Source organism: Podarcis muralis, chromosome 1 (assembly GCF_964188315.1).
Source record: "Podarcis muralis chromosome 1, rPodMur119.hap1.1, whole genome shotgun sequence".
In the NCBI taxonomy this organism is placed as follows: Eukaryota; Metazoa; Chordata; class Lepidosauria; order Squamata; family Lacertidae; genus Podarcis; species Podarcis muralis.
This window is the reverse complement of record NC_135655.1, coordinates 131156598-131178009: the sequence shown is the minus strand read 5'-3', so window position 1 is coordinate 131178009 and position 21412 is coordinate 131156598. Positions and strand designations below refer to the sequence as shown.

Genomic DNA, 21412 nt, shown 5'->3' with positions numbered 1-21412 from the left:
GTTACCATGAGAGAAGGATAGCAGCATAGCTCCTGAAGAGAAATTGTTAATCTGAAATTTATAAAGGACTTTCCCTAATGAATAATAGTTGAGATCAATCCATCTTCCTGTCTCATTTTGCAGAGTAACATTTGTAAAGTAAGGTGATCTCAATTAGTCCCTCTAATCACTCTCCCCTTTCAGGAAGAAGACTACAGAGGTTTCCTAGCAAGCTGGCTAAACAACAAGTACGCCTTCAAACATATTTCTTCTTCTTTTTGTGGTGGTGGTAAGAAGTCTGGCCTGCCTAGATTAGTGACTGGTTCGTTCCCCCTGCATTTCAAATGTGCATTGCCATCCACTACTGAAATCTCCCAACACACTGCAGTTTGCAGCTGCCTCATTAAAATGAGCACATTCCAAAGACTTGTGCATTCTTTGCCTGGAGCACGGAGTTCATTCTGGCTTTTGATGAATTTAGTCATAGAACTGATCCCATGTTGTAGAAATTAGAGAAATAATACAATTAAAAGTTGAAATGAGTGTGCAAAGGACTGAGCAAGACAGTGACGGTTGTGTTGCACTCTTTCCCACCATAGGACAGGCTGTGAGCATCCTTTGTGTTATTTATGCATGGATATGGCTGTCACCACCCACATGATGTATGCAAATTTAGGTCTTGGCATGAATTAAATGGTTAGTAACTGGGTTGCTTTGTAGGATGACCCTTGCCAGTCTGGGTTGTGTCCTAGTTTTGGGATCAAATCTGTCTTCGGTGCTGTGCTGGATGAACGTTATTGGGAGAGGAACAGCAGGACTACATCCCTGTTATGCAACTCTGGTGGTGCCGGCCTGGCCATGAGGCAGACTGAAGTAGCCTCCTCAGATGGCGGAATCCCATGGGGCTGAGCCCCCTGTGGGAGCCCTGCCCACTCTTGCTGCCAGTGGGGTCATATGGCAGGGGCTGTGCTACCCCAGTAAGAGATGATTTGGAGGGAGGGTGGCAATGGCAGGGGCAGCACCCTCCTCAGCCGGCAAAACAGGGCGGGCCTGCCCCCCGGACTATGGTGTCTTCCTAGATCGACTGGTGGGTTGGCGGCACTGTTCTTCAGTGGTTCTGCTCCTAACTGCAGGGCCAGTTCCAGACAGTAGCACTATTGGACCCCAGGCAGTTATGACATGGGTTGCCCAATGGCACTATTTTGTCCCCAGTGCTATTTAGCATCTATATGAAGCCACTGAGAGGCCGTTATTAGGCGATTTTCAGTATGACTTCTTCAGTGTGCTGATCACTTACCAATATTTTTTCTGAATCAGTGGAAGTCCTGAGCCTGGATTGGCTTGGATGCAGTCCTGCCTGGATGCAGTGTTGGGCTAGATGGGAGCTGGTAAGCTGAGTCTGAAGCTTGGTAAGTCAGAAGTCCAGTGGGCGGGTGGCTTGCAGGTCGAGGAAACTGACCATTGACCTGTTCCACCTGGACAGGGTTGCACTCCCTTTGAAGCAGCAGGGTTATAGCCGGGTGGGAACTTACTCATCTTTATCACTGAAGAGAGTCAAGTGACTTCATTGGTTTGGACCAGCATCTACGAGCTTTGGTGTCAAGGAGCTGTCAAGTGAACCTAGGTCGTCCACAGGGCAGTAAAGTATGGGAGGCCTGGAATGCATTTAGCTTTTTATTAGCAGAAAAACAACAACACAGCAGAGTTTTCTGGCTCCTGCTGAGACGTTGTTGAAACTGACTACTGGCCTTCCCCTTCCCCCTCTAGCCTCTCACTCTGGATCCCTCCCGAGTAGACAAAGACTGTGTCAAGGACTCCTCCTCTGGCCCTGTCTGGCCCTCTGCTCAGCAATTGCAGGATTCTCCTTGATTGGGGTGTCAGAGGGGGAGGAGAGGCAGAAAGGCTGAACTGCCCTACTGCTGGGGAGCAAGGGCAACCTCTGACTCCTCTCTGTCTGAGTCTGTGCTCACACTGTGACTCAGTCTCTAACCCTGTCCTGAAAGGGCCTCCTTCTCCTGGTCGCTCAAATGCCATAGCACCTCCCAGCTCATCCCTTCCCCAGACTGCTCCTCAGTGTCCCATCACCAGGATCTAAATTATCATCTTCTGTGCCCTCCCTGGGGGGCTCTTGGGTGGGGGACTCCCACCACGCTTCCTCATCCAGCCAGTCCCTGACACCTGCCTCGTATGCTGGTGGAGATCTGTCCACAGTGATCTATACATTGGTAATCTCAAGACTTGATCATTGCAAGTTTTGCAGTGGGGCCAAACTGCAGTTGGTGCAAAATGCTGCTGTGAGGTTTCTGTCTGGAGCTGACCATTGTCAACATGCTTTGTTGAAGCAGCGGCACTGGTTGCTTCCAGGCCAGGTTCAAATCCTTTTTAAACCTTCACCCAGGTGACTGTGTTAATAATCCCAATGGCAACTTGGGCACATCTCAGAAAATATCCATACCCATTTAAGAAACTGTGCATTGAGGAATAAGTTTAAAGTGTTTTATTAAGAGGGTATGAGAAAAACTTGACTGCAAGACTAAAAGAGACCCAGACTTGGCCTAAAAGGCCACAACAGATGCTTGCTTCTGGTCCATCAACAAGTAGATCATGGCTGACAGCTGGATTTCCATGTTCTTTTATGCATTGCACCCCCTCAGTTTGAACAGATCACCCTCTTTCCTAACAATGTTGCCACTAGAATATCATATGATCAGGAATGATTAGTTAAAATATAAAAATAAAACAATAATTTCAGCATTTAGAATTAACTGCTATGATTCTCAAGGGGATGCTAGGAAACAACCAGAAAGAGAAAGCAGTGAGCAGTGGAAGGAAGGAACAGAAGAGGGAGGCGTTGGAGGAACACCACATAATTCATGAAAGGAGGAACATACCTTCACTGAAACTGGGAATAGTGTGTCAGTGTAACCTCCCACACTGGATTGTCATGAGGATAACATGGAAGGGGAGGTAGGTCTGTGTCTGTGTCTCTCTGTGTGTGTTGGATAAAAATACATTTTTGGCAGAGATCAGAGTACTGATTTTCATAAGTGTAGCCAGGATTTTTCTTAGGGGGTAGGTTCCAGTGAGATATTGCGAGAGCCTTGCAAAATCTTGTGAAATCTCACAGGGCTCTTCATGAGATCTTGCTGCTGCCGCTTCTCCTCACGTCCACCCCCTTATCCCTTCTGCCACAGAAGCCAGGAGAAGTGGCAGAAACATTGGCTTCTGGGTTCCAGCAAGATATGGCTAGAACCCGGAAGCCACCACCCCTTCTTCCATCGCGGCTGCACAACCTTGGTCAGTGAGGTTTCAGTGGGGGACAGCAATACCTTACTGTTTCGCCTCAGGTGGCAAAATGGGATGGGCTACCCATGGTTTGGTTCATTCATACTTAACAATCTGTCCGAGGAATTTCTGCTGTGAAATCCTCTTCTTATGTCCCCAGTAAAGAGAATACCGTAACTAAAATGTGAATAATTTTGTTTCATTTCAGTTTTGTTTCAAACCCAAAATTATAATCCTGATACAAGTTATCTCAAGTTCTTTTTTAATCACTATCTAGCCTCCAGATCAGGACCGTATTTCTTGTATGGTCAAACTGTTGGCTTACAGACATTTAAACAGATTCACAATAATATTCTATAACACGTTATCATCCTGTGTAAAAGTACTGTATCAATCCTATTCAATGCCCTCAACCAGGGGTGGCCAAAGTGGTTCCCTCCAGAGACTACAACTTGCAACATCCCCACCCATTGGGCATGCTGGCTGGAGCTGATGTGAGGAGTCCCAAACATTTGGAGGACACCACAGTATATCAAATAACTGCTCTGGACCTAGGAACCAATCTTGGCTGCACCAACTTAAAAAAGGCTGCTCTAAGGGTCACATTCTTATCAGTGTCTCTAAACTTAAACTTTACTGGATTGAACTTTGGCCAACTGGTCATTTGGTCAAGGGCCTCAAAAGTTTCTCTCTCAGGGATCTATACAAGGAGGAGGTGGGACTTCTTCAGCAAAACCATGCTGTGAGTCATCAGCAGGTAATGTTCTTAGCACCATTTGGTTCATGTTTGCTGGCTGTCAAAAGGCGTGAGGGTGGCTGAGTCAAGAGCTCTGCTTTCACTTCATTCTCTACCTTCACCAGAGGGTCCAGGTCTGTGGTCCACCCTTGCAAACTTTGCCCTGACACCCAGGCAGCCAGTTTGCTTGTTCCTCTGCCATGCCTTTTCTATTTTTTAAAACAGTGGTTAGACTGTATATTTGGCCTATAAAACACAACGTTTAAATGGTAACACCATGAATTGTGAATCCCCCCGGGAGAGAACTTCACCTCCAATGTGATTTCCTGGGTCATCGTAACTTTTATTTTGGGCTACAAGAACGCAATGACTGCACTGCTGCTACTGCTCACCCCGACCCCATTTCATCTCTGTCTCCTTTGGGTCCCTTCTGACTCTACAGTTCTGTGATTCTATATGCTGGCAGTGAGGGACGGATCAGTGGTGCACAGGACTTTCACATGCTGCACATCACAGGTAGATGCATTCCTCATGGGGGCTTAAACTTTAGGGGTGCATTGCACACTTCACAACTTACTAGCTTATATACACACTAAGTAGAAGAATTGAAGCAGTCAATACTAGTAGATTCCAGGAAAGACCAGACCTTTGGCCACTCAACTAGGTCTGTGCCCTGCCCTGATTTGCTCTTTTGTGGGTCTGGTCAAAACATAGAGAGCACAGCACAGCCAAGAGGTGGGTCTCTAAAAGTAATTGCTATCTCACCCTAAAAACAAGGGGCTCTCCTATTTCCAATAGCAGCACTGCTTCCATTTGTCTTCATTTCTTTCTTTCTTTTGACTCTGCTGCCTTGTAGCATACATTTTTTTCTTTTCTTCCTGGGGATCTGTGAGTGCCACCAGCTGAGAATGTTTGCAAGGGTATGTGGAGGTGGGATTTGGGGCAGGAGAGAGCTGTTGAAATGAAAGGCATCTCTCAATCTGTTTTACCAGCCCTCAGTAAACAGCCTTTAGAGAGTTTGCAACAAAGGGAGAGGAGAGTGAGGAAGCACAACCTGTATCTCTCACCCAGATCTGTCACACAGAGATTACAAATCTTTCTACTGCACTGAAATGAGCACTTGATCGGGTCAACTCCAAAGGATATTCCTTCCTTTCCTTTAACTTAGCCAAATCAGGATGATGGAAAATGGGTTTCCATATGAGGATAAGAAAGAGAGAATAACAGTAAGAACAACAATGTATAAAATATATCAACTAGGCAGGGTGTAAGAATAATTAAAAAATGCAGACCCTGCTGTCAGGTTCACAATCTAGTTAAAGAGAGGAATTAAAGTGCTTATAACTTCACTTTTCCAGAAACCTGCAGGGGAAGATGTTTGAGGTTAAAATTGCAGGAGCAAGTCTGGGTGCATGAAGCTTAAATTTGTCAGCAAGGTGAGAATGTGGAAAATGTTGACTGCTTACATGGCATGGGCATTAAGGAGGCGCCTTACCTTACAATTTCTATGATTTTTGACCTAGAGTGAATGTGCAAGCATTTTAGTGACCGTTTTCTGATCTTCCCTATTTTTTTAAAAAGGAAATTGGTCAAATTACATGCTCATTCACCACAGCCGTATAATGTGCAGTGCATTTTAAAGTGATGAAAAAGGGACTTAACATATATGATTTCAATAATTTTTAAAGCAGTAACATTCAATTTAATATTAGCTACAATTTGTTGAAATTTATTTATTTAAGGGGGAAATGTTCTGTACCTTTAGTAACTAGAGAGAAATCTCAGCAGTTGCTTTTGTGGAAAGATGTGAAAGAATAACAACTACAGGCAAACAAGGGTATTTTCTTATATTTATTAGAAAGAGACATATCCAATGTAGCAGTCTCTCTCTTTGCATTACTTTACAACATTTTTAAAATTCAGAATACTGTACAGCTGACACACTAAAAAGGGATGGAGAAAGCGAGAGGGAAACATAATACAAATTGATATTTAATCGAACAAGATCATATGAAACAACAAGCAAAGTGAAATGTATCAATATGTTTAATAATCATACAAACAATATAAATAAAGTTTCATGGAGTCATTGTAAAACAAATTTCCTGAATGAGGTAATAATAAAAAAATCTTTAAAAACCCAACTTTTTAAAATTTCCACACTGCTGTGTCATCATTTATACATTATTTACAGAAAGAAAGAAACTAAAATCAGCCATTGGCTAAGTATCGGCTGCCTCAAGTCGTGAATTCACCCACTCCCCTTCCTCCCATGCCAGTAGGAATTACATAACTGATGCTACAAAAGGAAACGTAGGTAGTTTGGGAAAATGGGATCAAATAACATTTGATGCACTATGAGAGCTAAATCACCACCACAAATTTTGGGACAATGTATCTTCTATAGAAAAAATCCTGCAACCATGCTCCCCACCCCCATTGTTCAGCCTGGACACTGAGCTCCTAGAACTATATTGTGGGTCTGATGCGAGAGCAAAGTCTTGAATCTCAAAAGCATGTAAACATGTGCTTAAGTTCCAGAGAAGCCAATGAGCATTATGTCAATGTCAGGAAAGCATGTTCACACCTTTTGTGAATTTGAAGAAAACATAACAAAAGACGAAGCTCTGGCAAGAAATCTGAATGCTTTATAAAATCACCCGTTCATTCAATATTTCTTATTCTACCTCTCTTACAATAATAAAACAGCTTGGAAACAACAAAGGTGAAAAATCAGCTACATCGTATCAGTGAAGGATATATATATATATATTTTTAAGGAGACGAGGAACATCCCAAAAACAGTAGCCCAATAATCCCCAGAGGGCAGGACAGAGGCTGGAGATTTGGAACAGGAGACGGCAACCCCCTGGCTCCCCTTCAGCACCGTAAACCTGGATTAGGAGCAGATAAGGATGGTTCAGGCAGTTACCGACAAGGGGCACAAACCAGGACACGTATTTCTGGAAAGGGGCTTGGCAACCCTCCCCCCCTCCCTATAACTCTTAAGACACAGCACCTATTCTGAGCCCCCTGCAGCAGCATTACAGTAAAAACAAAACCCACTAGGAGACATTCTTTAAGTCACATTTAGCTCAGCCTGTGCAATCCTGCTCCTATGCAGGACCGGCTTGTATTAACCAGACACTCGTGTATGTCATACAATCTACATCTCTTTCTTTATCCATGCAGCACCCATACTTCTGTGGAACTATTCACATTAGACAATTTATACTTTTGAAGATGGAGTGATGCTCTGCATCAGGTTGTTTTTCCTGCAACAGCATTGCTTAAATCCAGTCATTGCTCCCCCCCCCAGTAAAATGTTGTAGACATGGCTTTCACAGCTTCTTCCAGAAGCACAAAGCTCCTCCTCTTCCCCGATGGGAGGTGTTGTGAGCGGGAACTGTTCCCGTGTGGGCAGGGGGGCATGTTCGGCCCCCTGCATCATCTCCCCGGCTGCCACCCCGCCCTGCAGCGGGCCAGCCAATAGGGTTGGCCTGGGGGCGGGGTTTAGCTGCATTCAAGCAGCCATGGCAGCCTCCGAGCCTCATTCTGCTTCCTGGAAGACATCAGATCACCCGCCCGCCCGCCCTTTAGGCTAGGTTTGTGCTCTTGACCTTGCTATGGACCTTGGTTGGTCGCCCTGGTTGCCCAGGGGGCCTGGTAGTTTTTGTCCACTTGGCTAGATTGGCACCAGCCTCTTGGTTTTTCACCTACCTCGTAGCAATTTGTCACAACTTTTCCGGTTTGGGCAGTTAGGCATTGGAATATGTGTTGGGGGGCAGGGTGTGGCCATCACCTACCCTGCCCCATTTTGGGTATTCCATTATAGGAATCCGGTGGTCGTGGATCCTGTCCAATGCCCTGCTGGTGGCTAGGGCCATGGCACGACGCCCAGTGACATCAGGGGAAGCTTTCAGTCGTATTTGCATCAACAAGCTCCTCCCACTGGTTGTTAACCTTCAAATGACCCCCCACTGCATGGGTGGGGTTGGATATAGGTTGTTTGATCAATGCCTAAGCCAATACCGCTCACATGCTGTAACCAATAAAAGTTGTGGCCTTTTCCAGCCCATTAACCTAAAATACTTGTGTCTGTGTCCATTATTTCTCCACTAAGCAGGTTAGGGTCCTTGACTCACAAACGTCTTTCACTGTATGCTTCCTGAAAATGTTGTGGAGGGTGCCTGGGTGCCAGAAGCAAAGTATGGAAGAATCAGGGTCCGAACATAGCTTCTTGTCCTCCAGAATGGATCTCGTGGAATGGCCGACTTCTGGGAAGGATTTTAGATAACAATTACAGGTTCAATGTTGTGGTAGCACTGAATTGTTTTTAGCTTTTGTCTCCTTTGTGGGTTCTGTGGTTTTGAATTGCGAGGCACGAGTAGGAAAAAGGGTATGTTGTAGAGAAGGAATGAATGTTGAAACTGGCTGAGAGAGATACCAGTGAAAAATACTTTACACGCAACAACAAAACATACATTTATCTGTATTTAACACTCCTGTGGTATTTTATTTCTTTGTGACTATTTTCCATTGAAGGGGAAAATAACTGGAGAAAATAAAGCACTTAACTGAATTTGTGCTGAGAAGACCAGAAGAAATACTTTTGTAATGTTGTCTGGTAACTTGAGCCAAGAGTAGCCTCACAGACACAAACTACAGTCTTTGTGCAACAATGCTTGAGTTGGCCGCCTTATTCCATTGGTTTTCTGTTTTCATGTATTCAGGTCTGTGAGTATTTAAATGAAATAAAAGAGCCACGGGAATTTCGCAGCATGAGTCCACATCTGTGGCTTTGAAGATGTTCAGCCAGATACTAGTTTTAATGTGGCTTCCATAATACTACTTATTTGACACTAGCAATCGGCTGATGCCTTCCCTTCATCACTGCCATGTTCATCAGAACCTGGGGTTGCAGACTCTCTGGTCTTTTAGGGGAGGCGCTGTGACACCCTCCTTTGTTGGGCAAGGGACAATTTCCTAAGCTTTCTTCCTGACAGTTTACTAAAATAAGGCTTGACAAAATACAATTTAACAGCAATGCACTTTCATTTATTCCCCCCCCCCATCAAACTATTTTAAAATTTTTCAACTTCTAATTACTTGTGGCATAAAACACTCAAAAGTTTTTGAAAGGTCAACAAAGACCTGTTTAAGTGAAAGATCAGCATAGCAGCTCATTGCATTCCACGAGCATATGTATTTTCATTGTGAAATTATACTTGTTTGTTTGTTTTAAGGGATAATATTAGAAGTGATATCTTTAAGAAGTGCATGTGTATCATAGAAAATGTGACAGATTCTACAAGCCCAGAGTGTTAACCTTTCATGTAGATAAAGCATAGGCATAATTGTGTTTGGACTAACACAGCTTTCCTTGACCTACTGGCAGTGTCAGCTCTTTAATAGATTGTGTGGCAATTTGAAGTTCTCTGAATGCGTATCTCCTAAGCATCTCTGTTAGGAACCCTCAAGTCTCCATCTCCATCTTAGCCTCCTTTTGGAAAGAAAGGGAAGCTTATATTTATATTTTTGCATCAGTTTCATGGTCTAGGGAACCTTTGATCTAGTATTTTTATTAGCATATGTATTTTAATGCTACCCATAACCACTTCTTCTTTTCCCTTCCCCTAGGAGTATACACATTAAGATGTTAACACTCCATACATTTACATGTGCAGTTTGTTCATAATAGTATAAAAACTGTAAGGCGCAAAAAGGATTTTTTAAGCTTTGGTGTAAGCCAAACAGCGGTAGGTGATCTCAGGCTAATGTGAACTCCAGTGATTTCTCTTTTGCTAGCATTTGCACAGGACGGCAAGTATGTTTGCTATAGAGAATAGTCACATTTTGAACCAATGCCGGGATCCTCTGCTCGCAGGGGATAAGCAGAACAAGATGCACTGAACTCACAGATATACAAATACTATATATATATTAACCCACATATTTTCAAATTCAGAAGGAACATGTAGTAATATACAAGAGGGGGAAGACGAGAAGAAATTGCAACTTTCCTTAACTGACAGTTAAGCACATCAGTACAATTCACCTCTACCAAACTGAACATTTGGATTTCATTCCCTTTTCTGAAGAGCTTGACGGCATAAATCAGAAGGAAGCACAGAGTTTGTCAGGTCTGAAGCTCCTATGATGGTATGTGTCAAATCAGTTGTAGCTAATCTGTCCAGGGAGAATACTGGCTTCATTACACTTGTATAGTTGAGTTCTTCCAGCATTACTGCTGTTTAATAGAACATGATTAGTCATCACGGAGAAAAAAGCATATTAGCTGAGGAGGTAGTTACATGGCACGCTTCGGTGATTGCTTGGATGTGATTGCAATATTCTTAGAAGCATCATATTATCTCAGACATGTTCTTTCAAGCCCTTGGAGCCCTCCTTTCTAAATTCACTGTCATAATTTAGTATCTGTTTAATTTTTCAGTCCAAAGAGAGGAAATCAGTTGCTGAGTATTATTTGACTGCAGCCTCCTTGGTGTAAAAACAAAATGGAAAAAATAAATAAGAATAGCTATGAAATGCAAAAAGGATTAATGAATACTGCTAAGGAAAAAATATTTCAAGCTCATTTATGATAATAACTACATAAAAGGCTAATTTTTTTCCATTGTGAGAAATACATTGTGTCACTTTCACCAATATAAATGTGTTGAGTTTCACCCTAAATTATTTAGATTGTGTATTGTGTCTGGGGGGGGGGGGCTGGGTTACTGCTTTCGGTTTGATTTTGTATGTTGTGCTCTTGTTTGTGAATCGCCCTGAGACCTCCGGGTATAGGGCAGTGTATAAACTGAAATCATCATCACCATACAAGTAATGGCATTGCTGGAGAATTAAAATTCTGTTTAACTTGTCTCTTCTGCTTCTTCATCTCTTTAACTAAAGGCATAGATTTCCATTGAAGATTGCATCACGGAAGAATAAACTTACTATAAAATGGGGGAAGGACTTTAAAAGTCTGGATTCCTTATATTATCTAAAATTAATATTCCCTTAAATTATTATCTAAAATTAATATTCCCTTAAAACCGATACGGAACAGCATGATGTAGCAATGAGGTCTGTGGCCCACATTGACCTCCATTTGGGGGGCAAGTTTGCTTTAACCTATTAAAAGTGATTAGGAAAATTAAATGTGGACATAATAAATGTCAAGCACAGATTTTGCTCATGGGATTTATAACTACTGTTTTGTAAATCCGTGTTTATTCATTTTAGCTGTAACTCTTTGAGAATGCTCATGTAAAGGACCAAAAATGTGATCATTTGTTTTTGTTTTGCTTTTTGTGAAGAAAACAATTGCAATTACATTTGCCAAATTTCATAATCAAACCTTTGCCATTTTTCTTTATTTCAACAGAAAGGGTGTGGGAATGAGGTTATGTGCCCTTTTGCTTCAGTAGTCCAAGATTGTTTTGGTTTATACTACTTTATGATGATTTGTACAGTGATTATAAGGTTTGTACTATAAATATATTTTGGCACAAACAATTGTGTGAAGTAATTAATTTTTAAAGTACAACTCTTCTTCTTTTGAATAGTGCTTAATAAATGGTTAATCTTTATAATGATTTGTACTCCCAAGCACGCTGGCTCCCAAGCACCCTCCGCAACATTTTCAGGAAGCATACAGTGAAATACGTTTGTGCTTCTGGAAGACAATGGTCTGCCTTTCCAAACCGTATTTCCCAACACCTTTTCTGTTAACATGTGCCAGCATCTTAGACAGATATGCTTTTCATCAAAGGAAAAAATATTTCTTTGTCTGGAGTGTTTTCACAATCTGTTACTACAATCTGTGATCCCTTAGATCCTAAATATCTGCACATTATTTCACAGCAATTATAGTTTTTCAATTAACCGAAGTATTTTTGCCTTACAAAAAAAATCAATGCATACTTATGAACATTTAAAAATTTGAATAGAATCTTTTACATACACATAACCAAAAGACACAATACACAATCTAAATAACTGATAACTGATTTGACACATACCATCATAGGAGCTTCAGACCTGACAAACTTTGTGCCTGATTCTGATTTATGCTGTCAAGCTCTTCAGAAAAGGGAATGAAATCCAAATGTTCAGTTTGGTAGAGGTGAATTGTATGAATGTTAAACATGTTCACATTAATGTTTTGTGTGAATGTTAAACATGTTCACATTAATGGAGCTCCCTCATCTGCTAATTCCTCTGGGTTCTACCCACAGCCACCCATCCTTTCTGGGGGGGAAGGATCATAGTATTTCACTGCTCCACCTGGACTACTGTGATGTTAACTTATGAGAGTGCTGGAGGTGAAATAGTTAAACAGGTTACCCAATCAGAACCCAGGGGGGTGGAGGCAGAGGGAGTATAAAACCAGCTCTGGGAGGAGTGAAGAGGAGAGTTCGTTGGGAGGTTGGTTGGAGTGGGAGTGAATTGGGATAGAGTCTGGGGGTAGGTGGAGTTAGTGTAGCGAAATAAGCTGAGTCAGGAACAGTTAGGAGCTAGGAAGACAAGTAAATATCTGAGAGGTGGTTTAGTGAGTGAGAGCAGGTAGCGGATGTTATAGGTCTGGATAGGCACCCCATGATTGTAATTGAGACCGTTTATGAAACCACACGCTTGTTAAACTGCAATAAATAAACAGAAGGTTATGTTCCAATTTAACCCTGACTGGACTCAGTATTTACCAGGTAGGGCCTGGGTGGTGGCAGCGAGAAATGAAGTGGTGGCACAGGGATCAATAGACGGTGAAACGTCCAGAGACCCTGTGTGATCGCCACAACTACTTCTCCATGGAAGACATAGTCTCAACAGGGGTATCTCCACACCACTTTCAGAGTATAAGTCTTCCAGAAATCAATGCTGGTGGCATTAAGCAATGTCTACAACATTTCACCTGTTGTTTCCCTCCAGTAACTCTCATGCAATACTTGCCTTGAGAGCTTTGCCTCGAGACACCCAGTCAATGGTCCCATGTCATGTGCTATCATTAGTGAATCCATGACCTCTCTTTGTCTTCCCCTCCCATCTACAGTTTCATCCTTTGAGTTCTTTTTATTAAAACAAATGGTTTCTGCAGTCCTCTTTTCTCCTGCTTGTCTTTTTACAGTAGCCAGGCAATTCCTGCCCTCTCTGGAGAAACTGAGAACTGAGGAGAAAAGAAGGGCTATTTTACAGACTCATGGGCTTCAGCTGTGAAAGCAATGTCTACATGTCTACAACATTTCACCGGGGGGGGGGGGAGAGGGGGGAGCAGTGACTGGATTTAAGCAGTGCTGTTGCAGGAAAAACAACTTGACTTGCGGAGCATCACTCCGTTAATGAAGTAAACATTTCATTTCATTGTGTGCACCTGCAGGTATCGTGTGTCACCTCTTGCACCCCTTGTGGTCTTTCACAAACGCAAAGGATAAACATTGGGCATTCATCACGCTGGAGAAAATGGCTCAGAAAAGTCAGAACAAAGTTTGAATATAATTGGTGGCACCTTTAAGGCACCACAAGACTTTGTTGTTTTTGCACAATTCATCAAATATGGCTTTATATACTGCAAATACCTCTATGTAATTTTACAGCATAAATCAGGTTTCCATAGAATGTTCATGTATACAATAACGTACATCTATGTGCCTATTTTATATGCACAAATCTGAAAGTACATGAAGTGGGTTTTCATAAGTATAAATTGTCTAATGTAAATAGTTCCACAGAAATATGGGTGCTGCGCGGATAACGAAAGAGATGTAGATAGTACGACATATACGAGTGTCTGGTTAATACAAGCCGGTCCTGGATAGGAGCAGGATTGTACAGGCTGAGCTAGGTGTGACATAAAGAATGTCTCCTAATGGGTTTTGTTTTTACTGTAATGCTGCTGCAGGGGGCTCAGAATATGATAGAGCTACTGTGGGGAGGGCAGTACTTAACTATTTTCCCATAGGCCATTTTCCCAATCATAATATCTCTCCCCATCTGCTTTTCTCTCTGAGGGGGAAAAAGATACGTGAGCAAAGTATCTAAGCAGCTAAAAGTATTTAGCAGGCAAATGATCAGAGGGAAAGAGTTAAAACACCCTTTTCCTGTCGCTTCTCTAAATCTGGGGACACACCCCATACCATAGTTACATTAAAGTGAAAATAGAAAGCATTGGGAGACACACCACATCTTTTCCACTGTATCTGGCTTGGCCTAAATAAAACAAGATGCTTTGAGCATCATGGAGAATCCTTGAAAAGGGTGAGTGCATGGTTTTCCTCTTTAAAAACAACTAAATATATCATTATAATCCTGTACTCATAACAAACATGTCACACTCCACTTATGCCACATGCAAATATGGAATAGTCAGATCTGTTGTCCCTGTGATTTAATATATTTTGATTCAGTGCATGGCACTTTTATCCAAGAAAGTGGCAGGGAAGGAAATGCAAGAGGAACAGTGAGCTTATGAGGCAGGAGTTGTTCTTACAGTATCAAGTGAAGTTCTGATTTTCGCATTCAGCCAGATAGCGGCATTTGACTCTAGGAATGACAAGCTGCTCTTTTGCAGTCAGGTGTTTTGAATAATTAAATTTCAGGTTTTACTTCCACTTGTATAGAATTTGTATATAAGTGTTGCTGAGGAGCACACTGAGCAGGGAGTTTAAAAATTGGAAGTGATGGCTGAGGTAATTGTTCTCTTAAACTTCCCCCTACTCTTCTTTCATGTATTCTAGTTTCTTCAGGTGTGAAAATAACTTTTGTTTGGGTGCGGTTGATACATATTAGGGTGAAGTAGTTATTTAGAGCACTCAATTCATATCTGAAGTTTTTGTGTTGGTAGTTGAATTACATGCTTTCCTTTTTCTCGTCTGGTTAACCTTGGGAGAAAGAAAAGGATGCCCACCATCATCTGAAAATACTGGTTCTTGTATTCTGACATTACTAATATGTTATGAGTACAAGATTATTACAATATATTTAGTTATTAGGAGACAGCAACCCCCTGGCTCCCCTTCAGCACCAGGTACTGACAAGGGGCCCAAACCAGGACATACCGTATGTTCCGGCGTATTAGGTGACTGGGCGTATAAGACAACCCCCCAAATTTTGCAGTTAAATTATAGAGTTTGGCTGCTCGCCAAGCGCCGCCAGGGACAGAGCGCGCACCCCTGCTGTCGCAGCAGCAGCAGCCCAAGGTGAGGCGTTTGGTGGGCAGAACAAAACCGAAACCCACCACTTGGAGGGAGGCCCGGCCCAGCCCTCTCCCTCCCTCCCTCCGGGAAAAGGCCATGAGCGGCCGCCTCAGCCTCCACTGCCCTCACCTGTGGGGATGCCCAGCTCCTTGGAGCCCTGGCCGAAGCCGCGCACCACCTCGTCATGACAGGCTCTTCATGGCGCTCGCGAGCCAAGCGAAGCTCCACGCGGCCACGGCGGAGGCCGGATCCAGCTCCCACAACGGCAGCAGCAGCAGCAGGTGGGCGAGCGCCACGCTCGGAAGGACTTTCCGCGGTGAGGTGGCCAACGAACATGTGCTGTGCCAGTACGGAGGAGGCGGGGCCTCACGCTGCGTCACAGGAGGCTGCGTCCCCTTAGTGTTCTTCCGTGATAAATTAGGAGTAGGCATAATAGGAACAGCAGCAGTGCAAGGATGCCCACCATCATCTGAAAATACTGGCTCTTGTTTTCTGACACTACTAATATGTTGTGAGTACAAGATTACTACGATATTATTTAGCTATTAGGAGACCCACAGCAACCCCCTGGCTTCCCCTTCAGCACCATAAACCTGGATTAGAGAAGATGAGGATGGTTCAGGCAGTTACTGACAAGGGTCACAAACCAGGACATACCGTATGTTCCGGCGCATTAGGCGACTGGGCGTATAAGACGACCCCCCAACTTAAATTATAAGAGTTTGGTCGCCTGCCAAGTGCCGCCAGGGTCAGAGCATGCACCCCTGCGCTGCCTCTGCCATTGCAGCAGCAGCAGCCCGAGGCAAGGCATTTGGTGGGCGGAACGAAACCGAAACCCGCCACCTGGAGGGAGTGAGGCCCGGCCCGGCTCCCTCCCTCTGGGAAAAGGCTGCGAGCGGCCGCCTCGGCCTCCACCACCCTCAGCTGTGGGGATGCCCAGCTCCTTGGAGCCCCAGCCGAAGCCGCGCACCACCTCGCCACGGCAGGCTCTTCATGGTGCCCGCAAGCTGAGTGAAGCCATGGCGGAGGCCGGCTCCCACGACCGCAGCAGCAGGCGGGCGGGCGGGCGCCGCGCTCGGAAGGACTTTACGTGGTGAGGCGGCCAACAAACACACACTGCCAGTACGGAAGAGGCGGGGCCTCGCGCTGCATCCCCTTAGTGTTCTTCCGTGATAAATTGGGATAAAGTGGGGTCACGCAAGAACACTAAGGGGACGCAGCCTCTGACGCGGCCGCTCATGGCCTTTTCCCGGAGGGAGGGAGCCGGGCCAGGCCTCCCTCCCTCCAGGTGGCGGGTTTCGGTTTTGTTCCGCCCACCAAATGCCTCGCCTCGGGCTGCTGCTGCTGCAATGGCAGAGGCAGCGCAGGGGTGCACGCTCTGCCCCTGGCGGTGCTTGGCAGGAGACCAAACTCTATAATTTAACAGCAAAAGTTGGGGGGTCGTCTTATACGCCCAGTTGCCTAATGCGCCGGAACATACGGTATGTCCTGGTTTGTGCCTCTTGTCGGTAACTGCCTGAACCATCCTCATCTGTTCTAATCGGTTTCGCACTGCTGTTGTTCCTATTATGGCAATCCCCATTTATAACGGGTGAACACTTAGGACAAAACGCTCATCTGGGCAGCCGTACTGCAGGAGAATCTCAATGCACTCTTGGTTGGTGGCTTGCCTGGCATAGGCCAAAGCACCGTTTCCATGGGCATCGCGGGCCATAACGTCAGCACCATACTGTGGAAAGAACATGCAGCATTTAGGAGCAGTAGCCGGCAGAAAAGCCTGAAATAAATAATTCTCATTACCTAGTTTTAAATCTGAACAGCTTTCTGTTGTGCATCCAGCTACCATAGCCGAGGTCAGCAGCACTCCTTCCTCACTCATGGAGAAGTGAGCGTCATGCATGCTGCCCCTAGATGCGCTCGTCAACTTTCAAGGAAGAGCATTTTTAAATTAAGCAAGCTCTTTTAAACTATATACACATTTTAAGGGATATACACTGTACACTGATTCTGAGCTGCCAGCATTCATAAGACTTTTGCACCAGGTTGGAATATATACATGCTAGGGGAATGCTAGGGAACGTATATCTTGTAAATTATGCATAATAACTGCAGAATGTACAAAATTAATATATATATACAATCCCCAAGGCTTGTAGATGGATTCAGAAACGTGCAGTTTCCTCTTCTTCTTCTTTTTTAAAAATTAATTGATTCTTGCAATAATACAACACAACAGTGATATAAACAATAAATAAATAAATAAATAAATAAACCAACGTTGGCATTTTAACATTACCTTCTATAAACATATATCAAAATATTGTTTTTCATTTTCATTTTCACCCTCTTAATTCCCTGTGACTTCCCTCCACCTGTGTTTGGCATCATTAAATTTAATACAGTATCTTAAAATTGTGTTTGAGCAATATATTAATACTATTAACCATAAGATCTTATACTTTGTTCCTCTTAACTTCGTCGGTTTCAGTTTAAACATATCAACAAATTACTTTTGGAACATTGTTTTGCCATGTATTCCTCTACACATTCCCATTCTTTCTTTAAATTTTGATTAGATTGTAATCTGATTGCTGCCGTCATTTCTAATTGAATTCTAATTGAAATTTTGATTCTTCTTTTTGGAATCCATTTTTGTCTGCTTTAAATATATCATTTAATTGATAATATTGTAACCAGCTCATACAATGGTGAGAAATTTCTTCATAAGATTTCGATTCTAACTGTCCTTGTTCTTCTTTTAATAATTGTTTATATGTTGCCCAATTTGTATCCATATTTTTCTTTTTTATCGGAATTGCCTCTAATGGTGCGGCCCACCATGGAATCTTTGGCTCGAATAAATTTTGATACTTACTCCAAATTTTAAATAAAGAATTTCTGATTATATAATTTGAAAATCATTGATGTACATTTGTCTTATTATAAACTAAACAGGTGTGCCATCTGTACCTGTTGTTGAATCCCTCTAAGTCCAATATGTGCGCATTTTCCTCTGTTTCATCCATTTAATATTGTTTTCTATTTCATAATTTAGTAAAGTTGACAATTGATTTTGCAAAAGTTTAATTTTTTGGCTTGCACTCACATTCTTTGGATGTTTGGCTAATATTTTTTCATTCTCTTCTATTTCATTTCTAATTTGACCCATTTCCCCTTCTCTGCTTCTTCTTTGTATTATATTTTGTTGAATATAAAGTTCTCTTATATAGGCCTTGCTTGAGTCCCATATCACCCTGATGTCTGTTTCATGTGCCATGTTTATTCGGATAAATTCCTTAAGAAGTTGTGCTTTGTTCAAAATTTTTTCATCATTTAGAATTTTTTCATTCATTCTCCATCTTCTTTTTATTTGTCTGTTATTTTTTAATTCTAACATAACTGAATTGTGGTCTGTTATTAATTTGGGTTGTATTTCTATTTTTTTTAATCTTCAAAATTAAATTAATTGATGTCTATATTCCATCTATTCTTCCTGCTGATTGTCTAGCCTCTGAATAATATGTGTATTGTTTTTCCTTTGGATGTCTGGGTCTCCACGCATCTTTTAAATTTAGGTTGTCCACCATTTGAAAAAATGTGTGTGGGAGTCTTCCCTCTTTCTCTCTGTTTGATCTAATTCCACTGAGGTAACACCATTAAAATCTCCTAGTAGGGTAATTTCTTCATTTATATATTCTAATAATTTTTCTTCCACTGATTTACAGTACAGTGGTACCTCGGGTTAAGGACTTAATTCGTTCCAGAGGTCCATTCTTAACCTGAAACTGTTCTTAACCTGAAGCACCACTTTAGCTAATGGGGCCTCCAGCTGCCACTGCTGCCCGATTTCTGTTCTCATCCTGAAGCAAAGTTCTTAACCCGAGGTACTATTTCTGGGTTAGCGGAGTCTGTAACCTGAAGCATATGTAACCCGAGGTACCACTGTAATGTGTTTTATTCCCGTTTGGGGCATAAACTCCTATCACAAATATTTTTTCTTTTCCATTCCTTAATTGTATTCCCAATAATCTACCTTCTTCATCCTTAAAGATTTGTTTTGCCTCTATTTTAGGGTTTGTATACATTACAATTCCCCTTTTCTTTTTAATGTCTGACAAAATGAATTCCTTTCCAAGTTTTTAATTGATCAATCCTCTTCTCTGTTTTCTGGCCACATGAGTCTCCTGCAAGCGGATTACATGCAGAGTTTCCTCTTCATGGGTGGATTATGTGCACATTCTCCATGTGGCCTGGTGAATGTGCAGAATGGCCAGTTGTTTTGCCCATTAACTGTTCCACTTCTATTTCCCCTAATGCATATATACCACCACAACACTCCAAACACTTGTATCCAATCAAACACATAAGCTGTAATATATGGCCTGGATAAACCAAAGTGACAGTTCAAACACACCCATTAATGCAGAGCTACTCTCTCAAATTCATGTAGCACATACTCACCCAAATTAACAGTTGCACCAACACTACATTTCCTTTCCGGGATGCTATATGTAAGGCCGAACGCCCGTCTCCATCTCCACAGGTTTCATTGACTTCTTCTCGTGTCCCATGAGCAAGAAGCAGGATGACTGTTCGCAAATCTTCCTCCGCAGTTGCTCTTAGCAGGTACTGGCCTAAGGAAAACTCTGAGCACTGCAGTGAAGCAAGGAAGAGCTTCTGCTCATATTTGGCTCGGATCCAGTGCTCTTTTTCTTCCCTAGGGAAGCAAACAAACATATCATTCAATATTAGATCATGCATCTCCTACAGATCCATCCTTGTGTTAAGTTTGTTCTAACACATGCCTAGTTTTGCAGATAATCTGGACAATCTAATAGTTGGGTTGAAATGAGGGCATTTTTAATGTTAGCGGGTTTTGTTATTTAAAAAAAAACCCCAGACACTTGAAATTCTGGTTTTTATTTTCTTTTGGATAAAAATAGCAAGAGAACAGTTGTATACTGTGGAAATACGCTATTTATTCCACTTTCTAGGACATCTGGGCCACAAGTAAGAAAGACAGAATGGTAAGAATGTAGATTTATGGTTCAAATACACCACAACGCTAATATATGCCATGTAATTCACCAGAGGTCGGGAGAAAATGCCATCTCTACTTATAAGAAAGAACAGTAAATACAGATGCATCCTCTGAATTGCACAAATGCTCCCACAAGCTATTCTCCTAGATCAGCCCTCCCCAACCAGGTGCCCTCCAAATGTTGGGATCCAGCTCCCATCATGCACAACTAGTACGGCCATTGGTCCGCGATAATGGGAGTAGTACAAAACATATGGGCAACTCCAGGTTGGAGGAGGCGGTCCTAGGTTATACAAACACAATGTGTCAAGTTTAATGCATTTGACTGGGGGCCCCTTCACACCCTATACAGGTGTGGGGAAAGAAAGTGGATTTCTTTTGCTGGGAAGCAGCACTTTTGCAGTTGCCAATGACGGCACGTTGGCAGAACAGACAAGAGGATCTTTATGTATGATAGTATGCACTGTGTACATGGTCACACACCAGTGTACATCCTTGGAGATAAAACACTGACTGAATGGGAGAAAGAAATGGGCACTGTTGGTCTCTCAGACTCCTACAACTTATCACATATATGGATTCCAATATTCAGGGGAGAGTGCCATTGCTTCTGTAGCTGAAATGACACCAGGAGTGTACAAGAGGAAAATGCCATCGAACTTGGGGTGGGCATGGGGGAACCTGGAGGCTTGCAAAACTACAAAAAGTCTTTACAAAGATATCCTGACGGGGAACCAGGAAATGGGCTCAATGAAGAACGAGCATACTCAGTGACCACAGAATTCTGGAAAATTAGCAGCGGGCTAATAGAATGGAGTATCTGGTTCCTGCCAACGTTACAGTAGACTTGCAGAAACTGATCCCAAATAAAGTTACTTTTGAAGACATCCTTGTTCATTGTGGTAATCTCTTTAAACAGAAAGCCACTTCAGCCCAAAGTAAGGAAGTGTGGTCATGCCTTGGCTTTAGTTCTTCAAGTACAAAAATAAACAGTCCTTTGAGGTTTTGCAGCAATGCTTACCCTTCTTCTAGTAATGTAGTGTCAGGTTAGCTTTAATCTGTTTTCAAATGCTTATGTAAACAGGTCATTTACAAAGTAAATCTGGATTAGTTTTGCATCACTTCATGGTGAGCAAGGATGACCTTAACATAACCTCCCTGAATACTTTTATGCAA

The 21412-nt window shown here is 42.7% G+C and overlaps 1 protein-coding gene across 13 annotated transcripts in view; it reads right to left on the bottom strand.

Annotated features, from left to right (window-relative positions):
- Positions 1-5838: 5838 nt before the first annotated feature.
- AGAP1 (ArfGAP with GTPase domain, ankyrin repeat and PH domain 1) overlaps positions 5839-21412 on the bottom strand; it is a 335950-nt gene continuing 320376 nt past the window's right edge. For all 13 annotated transcript variants that reach the window (XM_028702820.2, XM_077918621.1, XM_028702829.2 and 10 more), the window contains 3 exons: positions 19657-19912; positions 15325-16924; positions 5839-6894 (listed from right to left, as the gene is read on the bottom strand). In XM_028702820.2, coding sequence (XP_028558653.1) covers positions 16778-16924; positions 19657-19912 — 403 coding nt within the window. In that variant the 3' untranslated portion in view covers positions 5839-6894; positions 15325-16777. The remainder of the gene's footprint in view (positions 6895-15324; positions 16925-19656; positions 19913-21412) is intronic.